Source organism: Siniperca chuatsi, linkage group LG7 (genome assembly GCF_020085105.1).
Source record: "Siniperca chuatsi isolate FFG_IHB_CAS linkage group LG7, ASM2008510v1, whole genome shotgun sequence".
Taxonomy (NCBI): Eukaryota; Metazoa; Chordata; class Actinopteri; order Centrarchiformes; family Sinipercidae; genus Siniperca; species Siniperca chuatsi.
The window spans coordinates 16,842,122-16,860,454 of NC_058048.1; the positions used below are offsets into that span (position 1 = coordinate 16,842,122).

Sequence of the window (18,333 nt, forward strand, 5' to 3'; positions counted from 1 at the left end):
GCTCTTGCAATACAATATCTGCTCTTAGCGAAAAAAGCATGATGAATGTTACACTCACACTCACAGCACTTGGTTAAGACTAGGGACGTGATTACTTTATTAACTTCGTACCGAAACCATGATCTTTCCCGGAGCTTAGCTAGTGTGCTTTTGTTGCCTAAACCTAACCACAGACCCCGGAATCCAGTGTCACAGTCCTGCGCTTTGTCTCCCGTCAAAACATAATGGGCAAAACAAATTAGTAGTATATAAATGAGACTGGGTTATCTTGTTGGGCCCTGTGCAACAAAAGTTGAAATCTCCTTAAAACACAGTTAGTGAACAAAAATCTAAATGATTTAATACTGTCTTTTATGTCACTTTTCGCCTTTATTTGACCCATACATCAATGAGAGACAGAATGTGGTAGTAGATAGTTTCAGGAGTAGTTTCATTTATAGTTACAAATTGACACTGAAGAGAAAGGGTAGAAAGCACCAACTCATCAGTGCAGTACTAATATTCATGTACAGCTCATACAGTGGCCACATAAAGTGGTCGCCCCCCTTTGAAAGTTTTCATGTTTTATTGTTTTACATCATTGGATCAAAGAAAAAAAAGTGACTCATATTAATTACAAATATAAAATACATATTTGCATATCTCTTCACCCCTTTTAATAAGACATCTAAATCATCACTGGTGCAGCCAATTGGTTTTAGAAGTCACATAATTAGTTCAATAGAGATCACCTGAGTGTAGTCATTGGGGTTTAGGTTGATTGTAGTATAAATACACCCGTATGTGGAATATATGAAGAGAAAAAAATAAAGGAAAATAACCAAAGAAAACGAGAGGAAACTGAGTCCCCATTCTGCCATCCAGTCAGAAGAATGTCAAAAAGAGTCCAGGACGGTAATCTGGTTTGAATGCCAGTTAATGTGCTGAAGGTGGACGTCCTCTCCTCTCCCTCACCGATGACCATCTGTGGTCTCGGCCGGTGGCCAGAGCAGGTCGACTGCAGCCTGTCAACTAAACCTTCATGGTTAGAAAGTCAGAACAGATTCCAGCCTTTGAACAACCACATGCCATATCTCATTTGTCTACTGTACCTGTCAGAGGGAGGACTGGAGCGTCTGTTTAAAATATAAATGCTCAAAAATGTTTAAAAATAAATTATTATTATCCTGATTTAAGATTTAAGACTGTGTTTGTAGGAGGTTTTCTCCACATGTTCTTATAGTAAGAGGGCTAAATCCAGAAATTTTATAGCTGTGGATACAGAAGCTCAGAGCCTGGCAGGAAGTTTTGTTATCATCGCTCTCCACAGACAGAAACGGATTGTGTATCCTGACAAAAGGCTTTGACTTCATTGTAGACATAACAATGTCTTTGATATGACTTCCCCCTGGAGATTATCTTATCCTTTCTGCCTCTGCTCTCCTTTAGGCAGCTGAACCGAGACATTTATTTCTGTTGAGCGATCACCTGCAGCCTCGACTGGAGCTCTTTTAAGCTCAGTTTATCAGTGCTGACACACTAATTGAGATGTGTATGCGTGTGACCCAGACTCAATTAGCTTCATAAATCAAAGTAAAATATCCCTTTTAAGTGCACTGATTCTCTGGTATGTTTTCTACTTATCTATGGGAATACAAACAGTGCTGTTCTTGTAAGGGTTTTCCTCTTTCTGTGGTGTGGGAGTCATTTTATTGACTGAATGCATTCTTGTTTAGTTGAGCCTTCATTTTAATTTAATTGATTTCTTAAGTCGCTTTAAGATTTTCTACAGTCTTAGAAGAAAACATTTTTCACATTTTATGACGATATCACATACACTGTATATTCTATATCTGCTTCCACAACTTCACCAAAGTTTTTTAATGCTTTTACTGACTGAAACATTCAAACTTCCAAAGTCATGTTTAAAGGAGCAGTTCAACATTTTGGGAAATACACTCATTCAGTTTCTCGCCGAGTGTTAGATCAGAAGATCGATGCCACTCTCATGTCTGTAAGGCAAATACAGTATCAAGCTACAGCTAGCAGGTCATTAGCTTAGCTAAGCATACAGATGAAAACAGGGGGGAACTGCTAGCCTGGCTCTGTCCAAAGGCAACAAAATGCTCAATTTGTTGTTTTTCTTGTGTGTATGTGATATTAAACTGAACATCTTTGGGTTTCAGAGTGTTGGTTGGACGAAACAAGTAATTTGAAGATGCTATTTTATTTTTTTATAGACCAAGATTGAGTAATTGAAAAAATAAAGAAAAAATGAAAATAGTCAGTAGTTTCAGCTGTACTGTTCATTTCATCATATTCGTTTTGAAAAAAGCCTCATGTGAGTGAGTTTTTGTTCGTTTTTATCTGTATTCAGCCGTATTTGTTAGATGTCATGTGTCACACACACATACCTGAGGCCCTGTTTTACTTCCACATGTAATCGCACCAAATCATGGTCGATGTGACTCCACTTCGCAGGTTACCACAGTATTGCCCTTTCCATATGTTCTGAATTCCTCTCTTCTCCTCAGGGTCTGGGTTAGCATTTCCTACAGTGACACAGCACATTCTCCTTTATTGTGGAAATCACACACTCAGCATGTGAAATTGTTGTCTCGGGGTCAAACAAACTGTCTTCAGGGGAAAGAATATTGTTTGCCGAGGGGGGCTCATAAAACTGGAGAGCCCCAGCTTTGCCAGCGTGCTGCTGTCAGAGGGGATGCTCAGCTTTATTCTGTCATACTGATTTAGGACTATTATCCAATGTGCATGGACTCCAATATCTGCTCTCTCATCATCAGAGAGGATCGATCTGAGGCCTTGGAGTGGCAGCCTCTCTGATTAATGCACCGTGGAGATAAATACTTGCCTTGCCTTACTGGTCAAATTACTAATGAGATTTGACTGAGATCCCCATGAGCAAACAGACTCCAGCTGTCAGACAGGATGGGGAAAGAGTGAAACATTCGGTCTGATGCAAACTAGAATCTAAATTCTCACCCCTTCATAAATCCCACTTTTTACTGTAGGTAAGTCCTCAGGTGGGGGATGGGAGTGAGTCAGTGTTGTCCTTCCTCCGCTAATGGCCAGGAAATGTCTTGTTGAAGAGACTAATTGGATTTCAACAGGAAAGCATCCGTCCAGCTCCATTAGCCAGTGGTAAACAGCAGCACACAGCAGAGGGAGAGGCAGGTGGGAGAGAAATGTTTGACTGAGATTTTTGTTTGTTTAGTTTGAGGTAAATGTTTGTTATCTGTGCAATGTGAAATGCCAGGAGTGAAGCAGGGATGTGTCTGGGTAATGAGCTCATCAGCAGGCAGCCCTGGTGTTGTGGTAATTCACTTACCTGCAAGACTACACTTCTGATCATCTTTCCTGGATGAAGTGTCTTTCGATACTAGATACAGTATGACAGTGCCCTGATTCTGTCAGACTTTTCTGTCTAACATTTCTCCCATTTTTTTAAACAAATAAAATGTAAAACAATTAACCTTTTTTATAGAATTTAATTCACTTGTTTATAAGAATTGGCTGGTTCACAGAGCTCTTTTTCAGCAACACCGCGCTTCACACTCTTGGCTGGAAATTACTCAGTATATTAAGAGTTGTATCTGTTGGCCATTTAGCAGCTCTATTGGTGCAGTGCCTTGCTCAAGGGCACCTCAGCAGCAAGTCCTGGCCAGATTTATTTTTTAGGTCAGAGGATCGAGCCAGTGACCTTCTGCTATCTCGTTTACAAAAAATATTTTGACAAAAAGAAAAAACTCCTGACAGTGAGATGTAACTTTTGCTTAACAATCATGTAATAATGGTAAATGCTAAAACGTAGTGTAACAGGGGCACAGGTAGAGAATGAACATTATACAGCCAGTTGTACCTAAAGTTTGCTAACATTAGCTAACGCCATAAGCTACTGGTCATAACAAACCTAGTAAGGCTGTAGCGGCCAAACTACTGAGTGTATTTTTTATAAATTCAATGTTTCATGTGTTAGAGGACCTACTCTTTCTTCTTTCAAAGTCTCGCTTTAACTCAAGGCCCACTCACTAGCTTTTTCCAGAGCTGTCTACCAAATCTCACGGTCTTCTTCAGTAGAAGGAGTCGCCCAAGTATGTAACTTTGGTCACATGATAACTGGCAAAAGTTAGTGATTGGATCTTGACTAAAGATTTTTTTTTGTCAAATAACTGTTTCCAAGGTCAAGAATAACATTTTTATGCTCCACAAAAAATGTTTTTATTATAAAAAATAATATACGATGTAAGAAAAAAGTTCCTTTTTTCTGGTGTATGTTTATGGAATATAAGACTAAATGGTGCACTGTGTGTTTTATTGTGTATTGTCTATTGTGCTTCTTGAGGTTAAAATGAATGAGTAAAAAAAAAAAAAAAGGTCAGCGCAGGACACAAATAAACCACATTTACATTCTTCTGAGCAGCACTTGACATAAACTCCAACATTTCCCGCCATCACTTCTTTCTCCACCACGAGAAAAGCTACATTCACCATGACAATGAACAGACACTCTGAAAAGGCTAAATCAAACCTGGCAGCCTCATTACCTCCAGGCTACAGCTCTCGTTGACATCTTATACATCTACAGCAACACTGTGATGTAAAGTGTAATTGGGGGTCCCTCCTATAGATTAGTAGGATGCACCACACTGAAACCCTGGAAGGGAAAAACCACTCGTTCCTCAGGGGCAGATCATGAAGGAACAGTGGGGCTACTATGCTGCCTGTAAATTGGGCCTTTCTTCCTGTGAGAGGGTGACATGGTGGAATGCAGCACATTAATGTGGACATGGGTGGGCTTCTCATTCCTGTCATTGCATTTCTCTCTTCCCTTTGACCCACCATGAGTTTCCTCTCTCTTTTTTTTTGCCTCCATGCCTCCTTTGAGTTTGCGTCAACAGAGCGTGTTTCTTCAGCATAATTTAGGTTCTTGTCTATTAACCTCAAGGTTCTGTCATATCACCATCCCGTCAATTTGGGGTTCAGTTCAATGAAGCTTTATTGGTATTATGTTTTGATCAAGTTGATATATTGTATATAGGCCAATATTAGCTTTTGTTTGAGGTAATTCAAAAACCACCACAGTCCTCTTTAAATCCTTAGCAAAACTACTAGTTTATGCTGTAACCTTCCTCAAATTAGTACACGAAACACCTAAATGCAATATTTCCATCACATTTTTCACATCTTTTTCCATTTGTTTGACTTGCATGGAAACTTGAGTATTGACAGTTACCGGCTCAGCTATCAATTAAACACATACGCCAGCCTGCCCACTCAGAGGCTTGAAGGCTAAAGGAACATTTCTTTTATATCACCAAAGTTCTTTCATCAGAGATCCTTGATGGAAAAATATATTAAAAAAATACATTTTAAACTCACTCTGACATGGTTTTTGACTGCAAAAAGGAACGACTAACTGTGGACTAATGACTAATTGCAGTTGAAAATAATAAGTGAGATCTACTCAGAATAAGAAAAAGAAAGGAGGAAAATTGCACAAAATTTCTCCGCTTTGGTGCAAATATGAGGGTGATAGTAATAAAAGACTAAAACATGTTGAACAGACATATTCAACAACAACAACAACCATATTCTCTTTCTCTTTTTCAGTGTGGGCTGATGTGCAGGTGAACATGGAGGACAGAGTGGAAGTGTTCAGGGGAGAAACCGCTCAGATCGCCTGCATGTACACATCTGCTGACGGCGTAGGCGGCATGATCATACAGTGGTTCTATGTGAGTTTCATCAAGCCTGATACACAAAGCCTTATGATGTGTCTATGCATGTGATGTTTCATGTATTTGAACTCTGACCTTTAGGTGACACAGTCGGGTGAGAAGCAGAAAATCTACTATCAGGACACCACTATGAAGGTTGTAGACCGAGGCACACCGTTTACAGAACGTATCAGTGTGAATGGTACTGGAGCAACTGGAGAGGTGGTGTTGACTATCAGTGAAGTGCAGATAGAAGACGAACTGGAATTTATCTGTCTCATCAAAAGTCTAACAGATGGAGCTGGGGAGGGACGTACAAAGCTGAAGGTGTTCGGTAAGATTCAGTCTGAGCTGGCATGGATTGAGTAGCAAGAGAGAAACTAGCACTTTACAAAGCCCACATGCTGAAGGCAGTGCTAACATAACCAGATTTAGAATAAACAACAGATGACTCCTGAAAGGACCTTTTCAAGTCCTTCAACCCCTTCATACTCACTATTCATAACTTCACCTAGAAACCTCATTTAGACTTTAAACCAGTCTCCCCCCTTTGTACTTTATCATTTTAGTTCAGCCATTTCATACCTTACATAGTTTTTAGGTAACTATGTTAATTTCAGATTTGTTCAAAACTTCAGCTTTAGCTTGACTCTTCTCAACAAAAAATTCTTCAAACTCTTTTTACTCCCACAATTTCCACACTTCATGCATAATTTATACATCACATCATTCACAAACTCATCCTCTCTCAATGCAATGTACTATTTTTGAATTCTGGCCTTCAAAGCAACACGAGAACCACTCAACTGTCTCATCAACTTACAAATTAACCAACATTTCTATTGCTTTCCTTGCTTATAGTTTAACCAACACTTCAACTGCTTTCACCTATTACATTACAGCTACTTTCAAATCTTGCACTTTAACTGCTGACAGTTCAGGCACTTGAACTGCACGTTAACTGACATTTCATTTGTCTCTGTCTCTTCAACTGACATTTCAACTTCTTTCATCCTGTACTCTTTACTGAGAGTTCAACTGCTTCCAGTGAAACACTTCAACTAACAGTTGCATTTTCAGTATTTTCACTGTAACTGAAACTTTAGCTTATTGCAGTGATTACCCTTCAACTGACATCTCAACTCCTTTCAATGATTACAATAATACTTCAAATGCTTTCAATGCTTCAAATGACACTTCTAACTCCTCACAAACAAAAATTGACATTTTTACACATGCAGCATGCTAAGATATTGAAACTGTTTCAAACTGCAAATTATCAGCTGCCAGAACACATACATTTTTGGCTTTTCTAGTTCTTGATTCAGTTCTTAATTCTTGTGCAGAAATACCAAACTTGCCTACCATTGAGGGTGTGCAAACAGGGATCTCAGTCAACAAAGACAGCCCATCCATGGTAAACAAGCTTTGAATCATGAACATCAGAGTATAAAACTGACGAAGACTATCAGGCTACAATTTAATATAACTTTAACTTTGAATTTGGTCTTACCTCATTCTCTCTCCTCTCCTATAGATTGGGACCTGTGAGGTCAAAAATGGCTTTCCCAAGCCAAACATCACTTGGTACAGAAACAACACACCACTGCGCAGTGCTCAGGATGGTGAGACGGATCGACATCTGCAAAACACTTCTACACTGTTTTAGTTTGTAATTAATGTGGTTTAATGTCTTTTTTCTCCATTTTCCTCCCTTTCCTTTCCTTGTCTTGTGTGTGTTTGCAAATGTTTTTGTGTCTTCCAGTGGTCAAAATAGTGCCCAGCATCACTACTGAATCCAGTGGTCTGTTCTCAGCTAAGAGTGAGCTGAGCATGAAGGTGGTGAAGGAGGACAAAGATGATAGTTTCTACTGTGAGGTCACCTTCTTTGTTCCTGGAGGAACCAGGATGACCGAGACCAACCGTATTAACATCACTGTATACTGTGAGTTTCACACATAGTCCAACACCATTATTATGCCGCACTATAAGACCACATAACAGGTTTCTTTTCAAAATGAGGTAATCATTGTTGTAAAAAGTGACACCAACTGCCCCATATGAACCACTTGTATGATACACTATTATCATACCAGTATGTGGACATCCAAACAATCTATGTGGACACCAGAATATTACGTCGCCACAGGAAAACTGCTGCCACAAAGTTCACAAAGTTGGAAGCACACTATTGTCTAAAATATTATTGTATGTTGTACCATTAAGATTTCCCTTAATTAGAACTAGCGGTGCTTCTGCTAAGTTCACTTCAAATGGTATCGATGTTAGAGAAGGGAAAGATTCCCGTGTTAACAGCTTGCGAGCGTTCACATCATGTGACAACTGAAGACGGTTTTATTATCACGGAGATGGTTGTGTGAGAGTTAAAATACTATGCATTGACAAAATTACAATATATCCATTAAATTTGGGTTCAATTACATTAAATAACATTGGGCATCCACGTTTGTTTGGTTTTAATTCTTCCAAGTTGGATACATCGGAGCAGACTTTCCCAGTCATAATTACTACTTGGATGTTGAGGTGATCGTTATTTACAATTGGGAAACATGTAATTATTCAGCAGTTTAAATCAGTCTGCTGCTCATTGACAGCTGTCGACCAACCAGAGCTTTGTAGTCATTGTCATGTTTCTGTGCCAGAGCCAGAAAAACGCACAGGAGTATAGGTTGTTTTATGTGGACTTACAGAAGTAACTAACTCAAATCAGCATATTTTTTATTTAGTCATGAAAAACGTTACGTTAACCGCTACCGCAACTTCTAAATGGACCTGACCTTGAATTCCTCTCTCTGTTTCAGACCCCTCCACAGCTGTAAGTATTTGGGTGGAGTCACCAAAAGGCAAAATCAAGGAAGGGGACTCGATCGTGCTTCGCTGCCATGGCAACGGGAATACTCCATCGCTTATTTCAATCATGCACGTAAGAAAATCAACACTTTGGCGCTCATTATTCACGCAGCAGCATAGTTTAGACCTACTTTGTCTGATCACAATCTTCCTCAGCAGATGGAGTTGTTGATGTCCAACTTTCCATTTTTTTCTGAGGACTTTAAGACCTTCTCACCCATGTTGAGTTAAAAGTTGTATATATGTTTATGTGTTGATCAGATTACTTTGGCTTTTTGTAGGATGGTAAATCTTCGGACACCAATATGTTGGTGCTGGAAAATGCGACCCGTCTAGACAGTGGAGATTACCTATGTACCTCTACGGACACGGACACCTTTGAGGAGATCTCAGCAAATACCTCTGTGTTTGTCAACTGTAAGGAATCTGCACTGATAGGATTTGTGACCATGACAACAAATACATTTTACCAGCAGTATGAATGTACGTGCCTGGTTTTCGAATTCTTTTTTTCCTCTCTCCCTGCTGTGTGTGTATGCAGATCTCGATCCTGCCATGGTGATGCCTAATGACACTATAGTGGTGGACCAAGGACAGGAGCTGAATGCCACCTGCAATGCCTCCTCTACTCTACAGACACACACAGTCTGGTTTAAGGTCACATACACGCATACAGTACAGTGCAATTACACAAACAGCAACAAGATTTTGCCTGAAAAATGTACTGACATCCAAATTAATTTACATGCATTTAGAAAACCCGTCACCTTACTGTTTTGTGTGCAGTCAGGTGCTGCGTGACACATTCAACAGAATAGCAGGAGCAGATTTATGCAGGGATCAGACTACACTATATTTTTGCCTTTTGAGACGATTGTGACCATTGTGTCAAATTAGGTGATCGTAGGGTCACTTTGGACCCTGACAGCATATAGTGTGCAGAGGCTGATGTTGCACCTACAGGTGTGATTAATTTGGTATAAAACCGAGGGTGATAGTCCAATGGCTACAAGTTCACTGAAAAGGAATGAAACATCATACTTTTCACGCTTCGCAATGTTTACAGTTATGCATGGAAGAGGGGTCAACAGTACAAAACACATCATAGAACTTGTTAAACTAGGCAAGAAAGAGCAAAAATCAGGCGTTTTATACTATGGCACACACTACCCAGGATAAAATGAGCAACTGTCACACCCGACACCCATTTTGTGACGCTCCACATCTGTCTGGCCGGGACATTATTAGGGTGATATCTTATCTTAGACTCAGAAAACTTGCTCATTGATTTAGTTAGTGGTCATTTTTAGGAGGTGCAGACTAGTGTTTCAACCATCAGTTTGGGAGTTTACCATTCAGAGTGAATCTAAAGTTTAACATTTGTGTAGAGCCAGTGTACAAGGCAGCCAATCACGAAGTCTTTGAAAATACTTGTTTAGTTGATTAGATTTATTTTTGTTTGCAGCAGCTTGCCTAAAAGTTTTGAACACTATTGAGTATTATTTTCTCAATATTATTTTTATCACATCAGTTGAAGTAAACATTTTCAGTTAAAAATAGGACTTCAAATTTTGTGAAGGGATTGTTTGAAATTTCTCTGCACAACTTTATGTGTAAAGTTTGTTGAAGCAGCCGTCTGATCTACTAAAAACTAGTAGACTGGCGGTAAACCCTGCTTCATATCTACATGAACAGGGTGTGTTAAATTTGCTTTTTGTGTCCTGGTGTGTGTAGGATGAAAAGGAGGTTTCAAAAAACCAAAGATTGATCCTGAACAACAATACGTTTGACACAGCAGGGACGTATGTGTGTGTGGTGACAGTTCCTGAAATTGAGGGAATGGAAACCAGAGGGAAACTTCATGTTAATGTCCAGGGTAAATCTGATCACTGATACTGTATACTGAATATTACATTGCTTTCTGGTCAATAATCAATCTATTATTGTTTAAGAAATATAATAAAATTATTAATGTAGTTTTAATTTTTTTGTTTAGTTTGATCACATTTTTGTGTAGTCTCAGTTGTATTTTTATTTTATTTTAAAGGAAAGCATATTGTATTTGTGCATTAGCAACAGCTATTGTTAGTAGTTATAGTAGTTATGGTCATAGGAGAACTTTTCAAGGTTATTATTTCTTGCTCCACTCTCTGCAGGCCCACCAGAGATCATGGAGCCGGAGAACGTGGAGATGGAGAGTTTTCAGACGACAGTCAACGTGAGCTGCAAAGTCAGAGGTTTCCCTGCTCCCAGTGTTACCTGGACCACCTCTGATGGAAAGGTACAGCAGAGAGACACCTCCCATTCTTGGATTAGCTACACCTGCACAGTTTTTCTTAATCTCTTCAATCCTAAGTACTTCAACTGTCAGGTGCATCATGACAAACTCATGTCATTCAGTATATGATCCACACTGTTACAGTGCAGAAAAAAAGTCTTATTTAACTTAAAAGCCACTTAAGAGGACATTTAAGTGGAATATTAGGAAAATCGGATTCAAATGATCGTTTGATTTCATTTGTTTATGCCTTTTATTCTACATATGATTAAATTAGGAGCAGGTTGCTGGACTGTAGATCAGGCTGTGGGTCACAATTTAAATTTCTCCAATTCTTTGGCATATGACAATGACTTTCCCATCAGCTGCAGCTGTACTTTGTGTTTAGTGCTAATTAGCAAATGTTAGCATGCTAACACGCTAAACTAAAATGGTGAATGTGGTCAACATTATATCTGTTAACATTGTCATTGTGAGCACATTACCATGCTGATGTTAGCATTTAGCTCAAAGCACAGCTGTAAACCTAAGTACAACCTCACAGAGCCGCTAGCATGGCTATAGACTCATAGCCTTGTTGATTTTGTTACTGTGTTTCTGCATTGAAAAAATTCCTCATTGGCCTGAGAGAGGTGCTATCATCTACCACTAAAGGGCGGTTTAGTTGCATTTCAGACAGATGCACCTTTCTTCAGTCTGTGACAGGATGTTTCGCAGCTGCAGTCAACTCTTCAAATCTGACCTATGCAGAAGAAAGGGAAACTTTGTGCTTTTCTCTGTGTCTTTAACTGTGTGTTTTTGTGCCAGGTCCTCAAGACAGCATCCCAAACAGAGACTGAGGAGGGCATTTGGAGTGTGGTCCGTGTCACGGTCACCTCTGACATAACTGTTTTCTGCAATGCCTCCAACGACCACGGAACTGACGCGGTGACCTTCAGCATCAAAGCCAGTGAGTTCCTCCTCCTGCTGCTTGCGTTTCCTATCTCTGCTCTCTGTTTATATGCGTGTATGTCTCTTATCTGTTGTCCTCCTCGCTTCCCACCTTCCTTCTGTTCCTCCCGTTCTTGTCTGTGTCACTTCTTTGTTTATTTTTACTTCGTCTGAAGGCCTCGAGCTCTGCCACGTGCTATAACGTGTTGCCTGTGATTCTGGACATTTCAATCAGTGTTGTTGTTGTTGTTGTTGTTGTGTCGGACGAGACGCTGTGCGGCCGTTAAATGTGCTCCCCTCCTCCCCCAGTGTGTTAACAGGGAATGTCCTCCCTTCTGTGCCTCTACCTATTTTCAGCTACAAACACCACAACACCAGCCACCACTACTAGCACTACCATTTTCTCTGCCACAGGTAAGACCACAGTCACTCTGCACTGCCTACACTCAAGTCAACAAAAAGTTTTGAAAGTTACTATATCAAACGAAATCCCATGAAAAGGACAGAGTGATTCCTCAGTTGTCAAATAAAGGTTATTATCTGCATGTTCAGGTGGTTTACAGACTTCCTTTCAGTCACGGCCTGACTGTGCCGCTTTTCTGAGTCAGACAGAAAGAATGAGAGTGAGAAAGGAAAACTAGAAAACACCCGAAGGCTGCAACAATTACCACACTGGCATAACTAAAAGGTCATTACAGCCGTGCTGGTTAGTGATCGCTCTGATTAAAAACTGTGGTTTCTACAAGGTATTTATAGTTTCAAATGGGTGATATTACTGAGGTCTTTTATCGCTGCAAGGTGTCTTACTGACTCAATTGTTGGCACAGCTCTTGTTTTCAGCTTGTTAAGTTATTATATAATTAAACTTTATTTGCTTATGTGTGGTCTTTTAATATGTGTTTTAGAAATTATGTGAAAATGAAAACATGAGGAGGATTCTATCCCAGAAAAGTAATCAATTAAATCAGATAAAAATTATTGACGTGGTTTACCTTCTGCACACAGCAGTGTTAGCATTATGCCATGAAGATACACACACAGTATACAAGCACACACACACACACACACACACACATCAGTGTGACTCTGGAAAGCAGCTGACGCTTTAAATGTACTCTGAGCGAGTCTCCTGACTCCCATTACGGGTGCTGCCTTGTGTTTTCTCTCTCCTCCTGCCTCCCCGCTCTCTTGTACGTTATGCCAGAAAATTTCCAGCCCCTCAGAGGAAAACTGTTCTGGGTTGTTGTTTCTGGCAAAGCGCTGGTTAAATGAGATTAAACAGGGACTGACACAACATGACTGTTGTGCTACTGATCAATCGGACTATCAGGCTAGATGTTTAGCTTCAAATCACAGATAAGATCCTCTTAAATTAAACATTTATTGTGTTCGGTTCAGGCCTCTGCTGCATGTCTAAACTGCATGTGTGTGTGTGTGGGGGAGACTTTAACCTGAATGCACACGGACCCACAGGGATTTGTGTCACTGTGGGGACAAAAATTGAGGTCCCCATGGATAGTGACTGCTTTATGGGGGTTAAGGCTTGGTTTTATAGTACAGGTTACAATTAGGTTAAGGTTAGGTTAAGGTGTTAGGAAAGGCATAATGTCAGTGACTGTCCCCTTGGGGATAGTGCAACAAGTGTGTGTGAGTGTGTGAGGCCTGCTGATATGAGTTATTTAATACATCCAGCCACCCACTGATAATTGTGCTCATGTGGTTTTTCTCAGTCAAAGCAGAAACAGCTATCCCACCAAAGAAAATCAAGAAAGGTTTGTATGTTACACTGCTGAAGACTCTCCCTCACCTCTCTACCTCAAAGGCAAACAGCTTCCTTTCACTTCTCCTCCACAGCACCTCCCTCTCTCACCTCTCAGCATTCATCAGACTCCCCTCTCTCCTGATGAACAAAACATCAAACCATCATTGAATTGTTCATCTTCACCTCTTCCTGTGCATGTTGTCATGCTGTTGTATGAGCACACCTCTCCTCCTACACTCCTGAATTACTTTGCACCTTTCTTTCTTGAGGTTGCCAGGTTTAGGTTCACCTGAATGATGCTAGTGCTGCACTCTCTTTAGATGCACAGTAAATTGCTACCTACACACTGTGGAATGCTGCACAGCCTGCCTGATGTGATCCTGTATCCAACTCTCCTGCATCATGCCATCATCTCATTCACAATCCAATTACAGTGAGTAACTCTGTGATTGTTCTTGTGCTTCTTCTCCACCAGAGGGCAGTGGTGTTATCATTGCAGTCCTCATTATCTGCATCCTGCTGCTGGCCATCTTGGGGAGTGTGCTCTACTTCCTCTACAAAAAGGGCAAGATCTGTGGCCGATCCGGCAAGCAAGACCTGTAAGTAGGGCAGGGTGTTGGAGGGTAAAGATGTGATGTGTCTTAACCCCTTTAGACCCAGCGTCAGTTGTAGTGGACATCAAATAGATGTTGAAAATACACTGTTTTAAAAATGTACTTCATCCTAGTGACTAAATAAGACATGAAAGAAAGCCAGACAAAACGGGAAGTGAAGTAAGACAAATGTTCACTTTTTCAGTATCAATTTACATACATACAGACTACATTTACTTGAACTGGGTATAATATTAACATACTAAATTAATCATATAAAACGTTTTTGATGTGGAAAGCAAAATTAAGTGTCCATTATAATGAACGTCCGAACTGGAGATGATTCAATCAGAAAACTTCTTTTTTCTTTCTTCCAACAGTCATTTTAGATGATATCAAGTTAATATTGAAATAAGTATTTTCCTTAGAGTATACAGCTACAGAGGTGAATGGAAATTGTCATAGGCTGTTTACCATCATACATACTACATTTGAGATGTCTCCAGATCCACCTTTGAACCCATGTGAATGTTATGGTAGGTGTCAAATGAGATGTTTGACCTGACGGCAGACAACTGACCAACATTTATGTTCAGTGGGTTTCAAGAAAGTCTGCTTAGAAGATATCAGAACTCTAATTGGCATTAAATCAGCATTAAAAAATGAAATACAAATACACAAACAAAATTGCTAAAAAAGAAAAAAATTACATAATTTAACATAATTACTAGCAACATCGTATGCATAGCCATGTGTATAGTTAATACACACACACGGTAAAAGCTGCTGTAATCAATATTTTTACATTAACAATTGTGTTGACGCTGCTTGTAGTGATGAACCCACGGATAATTATCGGCAACATAGTGGCGCACTTAGCTGCGAAGGAGCCAGATATTTCCCTCAGGAGTTGGTGGAGACCAAGAACGGAGCTAAAAGGAGAGTGAATATTGAACTTGCGATTGCCAGGTGGACACAACTCCAGATGAATGCTGGTGTTGCTCCGTAACTGCTGAATGTGGAAATATGCAACAGTTGGCTAAGAAGTTCACCATATCAACTTAAAGGTGATAATGTATGTCAGTGTTGCATTTACAGCTCGTTTCCACTGTCGGAAATGGCCAAAAAGTCCATCAAAACAAACAATGAATCGTCATCGTTATGGCTGGATAGAAGAGCAGTCTGTAGTATGTATGTTTCTGATTTTAAGGAGTTGTTTGCTCTTGCAGCACCAAAGAGAAGTCCAACAAAGATAACATCGTGGTGGAGATGAAGAGCGACAACACAGAGGAAGCCGTGCTCCTTGGGGTCAACGGAGAAAAGCAATCTTCCAACGACCAGGTAGATATTTACTATTGAACTGAAAGATGATGCTGTTTTTCTGCTGATCTGATTACACCATTAACAAATTTACACATCCTCCACCCCACCTCTCTCCCTCTTTTTTTTGTCATTGCTTGTGTCTTAATGTCTGTGCTTGCCCTCTGGAGTAAAGGGCGGCGAGTACCTGGACTTGCAGAAGTGAGGTGGTGACACGCACCAAACAGCTGCTCCTGTTCTTCCCCTCTCAGGCTCAGACCGGCCGATGCCTTCAAGCTTCCACCATAGCTCCTTTTCCCGGAGTTACGTCATGGAAAAGCTCAGTCGTCTGTCAGTTAATATCATGATGGATGACCGAGACTCAAATAATTCCAAGCCGCAGCTTTTGCTTGCCGTCCTTTACATCCCAGCACATTTCTGTTGGAATGCAGCTTGAGCTTTAATGGGAAGTGATTTGAGTGCTCCATGACGTAAATCTGCTAATATATATTCCACCTTCAAACCCAGGACTGTGCTTAGCCTATAGTTCTCATTACCATGAGCCTCGTGTACTGCTGATTGTCCATAGAACAATAATTAGAGCACAACATTGACGAGGGACTAAGTATCACCTCAGGCAAAGCAATCACTGAAGAGCAGCCTGAAACTGCTCTTTATCAAGTGTACATATTATAATCTATGTATATATTTCTTTATTTAAAATAACACCATAGAAAGAAAAAAAAGACCAGATAGTGTTTTATTTTGTTTGGTTGCTCTTTACAGAGAGCAAGAGGAGTTTAGGTAGAGGTCTTGTTTGTATTTTTGAATTTTTTTTTAGCCTGTGTTTCCTGTTTTGCTAAAGTCTGTACACTGAAATCTTTGGGGAAGCAGCGACGCTTCTCCCTACAGCCAGTTACAGTCTCACCAAAAATGTTGCCTTTTAGCTCTGAAAACAAAACTTGTAGGTCATTTAATCACACATGTATGTAGTTTTCTTCTCTACAGCTAACACTCATCTTTACACTCCCTACTTTATGTGCATTAAAAGATGATATTTTTGCAAGAGGGGTGAATCATCTGTTCAGCATTTGACATAGAAGGGTTGACATTATTTGCAGTTCGCTTTACTTTGTTTCTTTCCTTCACAGTATAGTTTTTATATTTTTATGTGTTTGAGTCTAAGCATTGCCAACAGTCAAATTAAAAAGTTATAGATGCCTTAAAAATTCAATCAAAGCCTATTGAAATATTTTGTATTGTTAGTTATGTTTGTATTTAATGTCCAGTGCACTGATTTATTTGTGGTTTTTCTTCATGCAGTTTCTCTAATGTGAAACAGTTGTTGTGTTTAATGTGAATGAAAAGTAGTTCTGTAGCTATTTTTATTTCTTTTTCTAAGAGGAAGGATAAGGGTAGAACAGATTACTGGTCCATGGTTCACGGCATGAAGTTGCCCTCCTTATAAAAGGAATAGACACATTTCTGTTTAATGAATAAATTAATTCATGTGTTGACTGAAACTTGAAATAATCTATAGACACAGAATCCCCCTCAGACGTGATGACTAGTGACATGGCAACTACAGTGTATGACTACTGACGAGGGGGGAATGACTATGATTCCACACATGCAAAATTTGTAGACAATCAACAATCAAGACGCTCTGTGCAGGTATCATCCATACTTACCCTTCCCACCCTCTGTTTGTCTGTTTTTTTCTGCTGTTTATAAGAACTACCACTGTTAAATGGTTTTGGATGTTTGAAATCTGTAAAATGCCTTGGAGTTGTAAAATGTAAACTTCAAGCCAATTTACCAACAAATTAATTGTTTGTAGTTTCTGGAAATTATACCAAATAAAGATTGACTGTTAAATGAAAAGAACTGAAAACATGTCTTATGTTAGATAATGAGCTACCTATTAAAACTGTGTAAAAGCTTAGGCAGCGAAAAACTTTAGTTCCTTTTTTATTTTTGACTGCACAATTTTTTTTTCTTGCCAGTGTTTCACAAAACAAGGAATTTCTGTTCTGTGGATTTACAGGTCTGAATTTTATAGCAGATTTCTTAATCATTTCCTTTAAGTTTCCCCAGAAAGACCTACTGATGGAATTTGGTACCAATAATAGGTCAAATAGAAACAGTGTTCAGTTGGTACACTTCCAGTTAAGTAATTCCAATAGTTGTCAGCTTAACTTATTGTGACTTGTGAAATATACAGGCGAGCAGACAATTCAAAATATATGTAGAATTTAGTTTCCAATATTAAAAACGTAATGTATGAATATTTACTTGTGTTTGAAAAAAGTAGCTTAAAATTACATGTTATATCTTTAGTCTGTTGGTACACAGAAGGCCTTATTAAGTTACATAAGAGTTTTAAAAATTGTTCATATGATGCTGATTTGATCCACTAGCCAGACAGTCCAATCAGATTTTGGTTTTTAATGCACTTACTAAATGCATTACTGAACCTTCGAGACTTTCAGCTACAAAATATAAACAGAAATAGCACTGAAGTATTGAACCTGTCTGCAGTTCTGACCACTTGGTAAACTTCTAAACCTGTTCACTTGTTCTGCAGAACTGAATATATATATAAACGCTGAAGGTTTCATCAGATCTGTACCTTCATGGTGCTTGCAGAGTCATTTCTAGTCCTGTTCAGTTTCTCTCCACTTCTGCTTGACTTCCATAGACCCTTTTCACAGCAGACATTTTGACTCATCTAGCAGGAAAAGCTCAGCTGTAAATAATAAGATTAACGATGGCTCCAGTGTCCAGTAAGCCATGTCAGTGACTCCAGAGCCCTGGAACTGGCTTACCTAAATGGAATGCAGCCATCGTTGTTATTAGTAACACCTGTGCTTGTCCTGCTTT

The 18,333-nt window shown here is 39.5% G+C and overlaps 1 protein-coding gene and 1 long non-coding RNA gene across 7 annotated transcripts in view; one reads left to right on the forward strand and one right to left on the reverse strand.

The window, feature by feature from the left end:
* mcamb (melanoma cell adhesion molecule b) overlaps positions 1 to 17,334 on the forward strand; it is a 39,614-nt gene extending 22,280 nt beyond the window's left edge. Inside the window, exons 2-17 of one of the 5 annotated variants that reach the window (XM_044203338.1) lie at positions 5,611 to 5,735; positions 5,820 to 6,051; positions 7,064 to 7,134; positions 7,255 to 7,342; positions 7,483 to 7,662; positions 8,540 to 8,661; positions 8,870 to 9,005; positions 9,130 to 9,245; positions 10,323 to 10,464; positions 10,745 to 10,869; positions 11,674 to 11,815; positions 12,154 to 12,210; positions 13,527 to 13,568; positions 14,034 to 14,157; positions 15,381 to 15,492; positions 15,647 to 17,334. In XM_044203338.1, the coding sequence (XP_044059273.1) occupies positions 5,611 to 5,735; positions 5,820 to 6,051; positions 7,064 to 7,134; positions 7,255 to 7,342; positions 7,483 to 7,662; positions 8,540 to 8,661; positions 8,870 to 9,005; positions 9,130 to 9,245; positions 10,323 to 10,464; positions 10,745 to 10,869; positions 11,674 to 11,815; positions 12,154 to 12,210; positions 13,527 to 13,568; positions 14,034 to 14,157; positions 15,381 to 15,492; positions 15,647 to 15,676 (1,844 nt within the window). In that variant the 3' untranslated portion in view covers positions 15,677 to 17,334. Of the gene's footprint in view, positions 1 to 5,610; positions 5,736 to 5,819; positions 6,052 to 7,063; positions 7,135 to 7,254; positions 7,343 to 7,482; positions 7,663 to 8,539; positions 8,662 to 8,869; positions 9,006 to 9,129; positions 9,246 to 10,322; positions 10,465 to 10,744; positions 10,870 to 11,673; positions 11,816 to 12,153; positions 12,211 to 13,526; positions 13,569 to 14,033; positions 14,158 to 15,380; positions 15,493 to 15,641 lie in introns of all 5 variants that reach the window. The other 4 variants (XM_044203339.1, XM_044203342.1, XM_044203340.1 and 1 more) reach the window with 4 other exon arrangements.
* On the reverse strand, positions 412 to 18,314 carry LOC122879346. Of its 2 annotated transcripts, none has more exons than XR_006378683.1 (4): positions 18,083 to 18,314; positions 2,983 to 3,126; positions 2,394 to 2,531; positions 412 to 1,011 (listed from the first exon to the last, which is right to left on the reverse strand). It is a non-coding gene; the product is annotated as an uncharacterized LOC122879346 (long non-coding RNA). The 2 variants fall into 2 exon arrangements; XR_006378684.1 differs by having other exon boundaries at positions 412 to 1,017.
* Between the last annotated feature and the right edge of the window lie 19 nt (positions 18,315 to 18,333).